The following is a 6,254-nucleotide window of genomic DNA, read 5'->3' on the forward strand; positions in this document are numbered from 1 at the left end:
CGAGTTAAAGTGGAACATCAATGTCCGAGCGGATTACTGCAACCATTGGATATTCCAGAATGGATATCACTACAAGAAAAAGATCAATAGACATCATTTTCTGGCCGATGTCTATGTTAAATCGTAACTGATGTTGATGTCGGTGATGTCTATTCTAGACATCGGTCAAACACCGATATCTTTTACCCCATTAGACATCGATATTGACAAACTGACCGATGTTCATGCATTCATTTTTTACAAAAAAAAGTTTGAAATAAAAAAGTTTCTAAACAAATTACACGCATTATATGTCATTAAACATATCATACACTAGGTATTTATCCACATACACATCATATTTTTAGTTTAAAGTGATGTATAATATGCTGTTAGACATCGGTTTCTTGTGAGATATATGATGTCTATTTAGTTGTTAGACATCAGTTTTTAAACAATAAAAGTGATGCATATTTGTTTCTTAGACATCAGTTTTTAAACAATAAAAGTGATGCATATTTGTTTCTTAGACATCAATATTTAGAAAATAAAAGTGATGTATACTAAAGTTTTAGACATCAATTTTTCTCTTGTAAAGGTGATGTATATTTATTACTTAAACATCAATGTTTAGAAAATAAAATCTGATGTATATGTTACTACTGGGCACAAATCAAATTAGAAATTGGAATATATAAGCACCACACCATTAACAAAATATATTCAACTAACTATCATCTAACAAAATCATTTATCATTGTCAATGTGCAATATACTTAAAAAGTAGAATGTCAAAAATATTTTAAATATATACATCAATTGATATACTTTGTGCAGATTGGTGTGCTGCTTTATCTTCACCCAAAAATTACTTGTAGTTGGCAACCATTTGGCATGGACGGTAAATGCAACCCTTTGGCTTCCATTTGTACTGTTGAAATTCTCAATCAGGCCTATAATTGTGAAAATGATTAAATTTTCCATCAATAAGTGAACAAGAACCAGGCTAAATATACAGTGTACAGATCATCTTTCACCAACTTTGCATAAAAAAATCACAATTCATCAGCCATTACTAACCATCCTTTTTTACGCATTTCTCAATATTCAACTTCTTTTCTGTACCTGAAAAAGGCTCCTTCCTCTGTTCCTCTGTTTCTTTGACATAGAAAAAGTAAAATTTCTAACCATCTCTTTTTCTGGAATTCTTTTATCTCTATTACTACCAGCAAGTCCATCTGAATTGGCAGTTTGATTGGCTTTTTTGGACTTGGCCCCAAGTATTTGCTCTGAGTGTGATTTAATGTACATAAATTAGTGTACATATTATTTATTGAGGTTATTCATAATGTCAATAATTGCGTTCGAAAATTAAAAAAAAACTATGAAAAGAACACCTGACAAACGGTGAGAAAAGCTGTGCAAGAAGGCATAGGAATAACAGAGAATAAAATATTATGCCAAGTTCTACTGAGTAGCAAATGACCAGATAAGCTCAAACCAGCACAAACGTCTCTACAAATGTCAAAAATTTCTGTTAAACACCATCTACATTAAAACAAAGATAAGAATAGTGAAACACCATCTACATTAAAAAAATATACATGAGAAGTCAATGACATACCATAAATTCATCTAGACACAACAAATATATACAAGTGAACAGCTAACTAACAACTTATCATCTATAGACCCCGATAAAACTTAATATATCAAACAATCACGGCAGACTTGCTTTATGCAATGCATAGGAATAGACTCATATGTTTATATAAATACAAAGAAAATGTGCAAAACTTAGTGAGCAGACCATAAATATGCCTGAATCCCGCATATGTAAATAAAAGAGCATATATATATGTATTGAATAAAGTAAACCTTCTACAGAAAGAGAACTGTACTGGTGATCACAGTCATCCTGGTTGATGGAGATTTGTCGAAGTGCAGCATTCCCTCTGTCTATAACTAACACGGGTAGGACGCAGATATATCACGTCAAAATCGGCAGAGAACTTTGCATCTTCACTAAGCCCGTCCCTGTACACCGGTAGGACGCAGATATATCACGTCAAAAGATTATGATAATACAGTAGATCTGCAATAAAAGGAATGTTACCAGGAAAAGAAAAAAAGAGTGTAATAATCATTTATCTGAGAGAGCAATCAATATCCAATCTTTCAGAATACCAGCAACTCGAATGGTCACTGCTCCGGTTCGACCAATCACTAAGAAAATTGAGAAGTTCAATGCTAGCGCACAAATGGCATTGGAAAAAAAGATCCAGAAGTTGAACTTAATCTGAGAGACTTCCATTCCAGGATGCTCCAAGAAGTACCAAGGTACAAACAGAAATGCAAAACTGCAAGTGAGAAATATTGCAATACAGAAGTTACCTAACGGAAACATGGTAGCTTCATGAACTGAACAATGCTTTCTTCTAAAAGTAAAAAAAGGCAATTTACAGGAAATATCACCCCATCACAGAGTTGGATACAATGATATAGGAGAAAATATCACCCCATCACAGAGTAGGATCATATAATGATGGAACGAGAACATTCGTGTAATAGAATTCATATGCTGATTCTAAACTTTTAGCAACAGGTGCACAAGTTGTCCACACACAGTAGCAAAAAATATACTGAAAAAGAAATGAACTTAAACCTGCATGGAGCGATGTAATATAAGCTTGTGATAGGATTCAGAGTCAATTCTTTCTTTTGAAGAAGGACCTGAGTTAAGACTAGCCTCAAAGCTTCTGCAAATATACCTGTGACTTGGTAAGTTGTACCAATTACATTAATACGGATCTCCCCATATGAGGAAACAACCACCCTAACACTGACCAGCAACATATTTAAGAAAACATCCCATCTTAATTTGTCAGTGCCACATACAACAGCCATGAGGAATGTTGCCACAGGCACTGCATAATTCAAAAACTGTGTGTAAGCAAATCTTCACTGTATAGCAAGAAGTGTAAATTTTGTTCAAATCACATACTCAGGGCTTTAAGCATCTGAATGAAAGCCACGGATATATGCAAGTATGCCGTGTTACCAAACCTGTGTCAATAATAAAAGTGAACATTACGATTTAAAATACAGATAATGTGGGTCAACTTGAGATAAAATGGAATTTATAATGCATGCTATAGTTATTATCTTTCCAGAAGCTGTCTTTGCAAGTTAGGGAACTTTAATGACATACCTAACAATATTACATTGAAATATTCTTAACTAAACACCGAAGCAAACTGTCCAATATACTGTAATTTATCAACAAACACAGAATGGAAACATCTCAATTAAGGAGTTGAAACAGTTCTTAGTGTATATAGTTTATTAAAATGGAATTGCGCATATATCATGGCGAAGGAAGTTAGTTCATAAACACATAAATTTGGTACTCATCCAAAAAGATATTAGCTCCTTTGATTTGTAAAACTAAAAAATAGATTAACTTTCTTATTAGTTCTACTTTATTTTCCGAGCCTCACTTGATGGAAGTCATTATGTTCAGACCTAATCTATTGCAAGCAAATACTAATGTTAAACAACTTCCAATGTCAAATAGTAGTGTACTATTGTCAACATGGTGCACATAACTCTAATAAGTAACATCAACATGACGACATGTATTTTTGAACAGGAACAAAACCCCATACTGTACCCAGAGCTATCTCCGCACACGATAACCATATAGAGTAAAAAGATTATAGCAGTAGCAGCATAGTAAAACTTCGCAAGTTATATTATGTCCCCATGGTATATTTCACCACCCTTCAAAACAGCATAATGATCGTAAGCAGACCTTAAAAAATATATCTGGACAATAAATTGGAACATTCAACACTCTGCACACATACCTTTAAGTACAGAGGACGGTGTCTGGAACTCCTGCCAGACATGCTACGATGAAGTGAGATCCATATTCATAGACTTTGCAGCAAGATATGCAGCTCCGGCAGCAATCTGATGAGTTTAAATTGTAGCCAAAGAGAGCTCCTAAGCCTACAAAAAGAAACTTAAAGTCATACTAGCAATAAATTTATCTTTCTTGAACAATGCTCAAGTAAAGAATTGGACATAAAACAAACCATTTGAGATGATACAATCTCCTACAACATAGTGCAATGCCACTTAATATACAAACCACATCAGCTTCACACATTTTCTTAAATTAATTAGCCTGCTATTAAATTACCATCTATATGAAATCATAGATCCAAAGAGGGAAAAAAAAGGTGGTTTCCCATACCAACTACAGAAGCAGCAACAGGTGGATTATTTCCATGTATCTCCAGCAGAAATGTTGATAGTATGTAATATTATAGCACACATCATATAGCAATCTACATAGAACATCAACTCCCACTCCCACCTCAATAGCGGAAGAATATTTAAGTTTAGTAACTTTCGCAGTTTATATACGTAGAGAAAATGATACACAGTAAAAGAAAAGAAAGTTTGCAACTTTCAGCTTTTAGACTGAAAAGGCAGTCCAACCTCTGATTTATTTGTTACTGGAAATTGATAGCATTTGAGGTGAAATTACAAGTACAAGTACAAGTGACGCTAAGTGCTCATCCAGTCCCGACAGTCTGACATACACAATCGGCAGAAACCCAGCTGACAAACTTTACGGATTCGATTTGAACCTCTGACCTCTGAAACAGTTGTACAGATTATAACGACTCCTGTGTTTTTGAATTATTTAAATATGTGATTATTACGGAAATTATTAAATAAAATATGTGTATTGATTTTGATCGCTATGTGTTGGTTGATTATTATATAGATGTAATTTATAATATACCGGGTCGTTCGTGTGATAAATTATGGAGTCGTATTGGATTGTTTTCATTTTCAAAAGTGGATTTGGTGCAAATTTATTTGCATAAATATTGGGAATGTTTCAAAAATTATTTTTACGATTTTATAAATACAATAATTATTTTTAGGATTTTATAAAATTGAGAAATCAATATTTTATTAATTATTTATCTTTAACTGATTTTCTGAATGATTCTATTTGTAAAATCCATATTTAATTCTAGAATTCTTCAAAAATTATGAAACTCATATTTATTTAAGTTTGGAATATTTCAAGAATTTTAAAATTATTTCGGAAATTTTCGGGATTAATTTCACGCGCTTGTTGTTTCGCTTCATTGATAAAAGCGGATATAAAGTGCATTTTAAAAATCATTTAAAATCCCAAAATTTATGTTTTTATTAACTTCGGGATATTTGCAATATTTTAAGACTATTTGCATGATTTTATGAATCTGTTTTAAGTACACATCGGTTCTTTAAATGTGAAATACGGATATATACTACGTTTCAGAAATTATTTTTAAATTATGAAATTTAGATTTTTGTGAACTCCGAGATATTTATAATATTTTAAAACTATTTTCGTAACTTTTGGAAATATTTCTATGTGCATCTCGACCCGATAACCTCGAATTTCAGAGCAACAAACGGTCTTTAAATCTTCATAATCATCTCAAAACCTATGTGGCAGATAACTGTGAATTAGGAAGCTACGTGTTGAATTTTTATGCAAATCAGTACAGCTACATTTTCCAAAAGCAAATTTTTTTATTTATTTCTTAACACCCCTTCCTTCTCTTTTCACCCCACTACCCCGACTGTTTCTCCTTCCCCGCCGCACTCCGCCTATGCTCCGCCCCTGTTTCTGCCGATTAGCCCCTCGCCACCATTTTTTCTCTCCGGCGAGGCTGAGCATATCGATGTGGATTCTGGTGGTGGTAGTGTGAACTGTTGTTGGTGCCGCCTATGTTTTCTTTTCTATTTTCGGTTGGTTCCGACTTTTCTTAGTTCCGTTTTACTTGATTATATATGTATGTATATATACATGTTGTGTGTATATATTAGTCGAATGGGGGGGGTTGTTATGTGTGTAGTACCGTCTGCGTATTGTTGTGCCGCCTGCGTTTCTCTGATTTTTGGCTGTTGCTATATTACTTTTTCGATTTTGGGCGTACGTGTGATATACACGCGCGTGTGTGCGTATTGCTGTTGAGTATGTGCTGTGGGTTCTGTTAGTTTAATTCGGTTTTATCAATTTCTGCAGGAAAATTAATTGAGGGATATTTGTGAAATATTTTTCCGTGCGGGAAATATTATCATATTCAATCGGTGAAATTCGTGAGGAAACCCGAAAATAATCAGGCACCAACGAATTTTGCCGCCGTCGGCGATGAGCCTCGGCGAGCCGACGGTGGACTGTAATGTTTATTCTGAGT

The 6,254-nt window shown here is 33.9% G+C and overlaps 1 protein-coding gene across 1 annotated transcript; it reads right to left on the reverse strand.

Moving 5' to 3' along the window:
* Positions 1-2,122: 2,122 nt before the first annotated feature.
* Positions 2,123-4,153, reverse strand: LOC141680161 (putative sugar phosphate/phosphate translocator At3g17430). The gene is made up of 4 exons (XM_074486460.1): positions 4,080-4,153; positions 2,984-3,045; positions 2,645-2,906; positions 2,123-2,339 (listed from the first exon to the last, which is right to left on the reverse strand). The coding sequence occupies exons 1-4, from the start codon at positions 4,151-4,153 to the stop codon at positions 2,123-2,125; spliced, it is 615 nt and encodes a 204-aa protein (XP_074342561.1).
* Between the last annotated feature and the right edge of the window lie 2,101 nt (positions 4,154-6,254).

The sequence above is a fragment of the Apium graveolens genome, chromosome 8, assembly GCF_009905375.1.
Source record: "Apium graveolens cultivar Ventura chromosome 8, ASM990537v1, whole genome shotgun sequence".
Lineage (NCBI taxonomy): Eukaryota > Viridiplantae > Streptophyta > Magnoliopsida > Apiales > Apiaceae > Apium > Apium graveolens.

Excerpts from the sequence above, each read along its gene's own strand:
- LOC141680161 (XM_074486460.1), bottom strand. The coding sequence starts at position 4,153 with ATGTGTGAAGCTGATGTGGTTTGTATATTAAGTGGCATTGCACTATGT. Across the intron at positions 3,046-4,079 it reads AGATTGTATCATCTCAAATG|GTTTGGTAACACGGCATACT; the intron begins GTTTGTTTTATG and ends TTATTGACACAG. Across the intron at positions 2,340-2,644 it reads TATTACATCGCTCCATGCAG|TTTTGCATTTCTGTTTGTAC; the intron begins GTTTAAGTTCAT and ends TCTCACTTGCAG.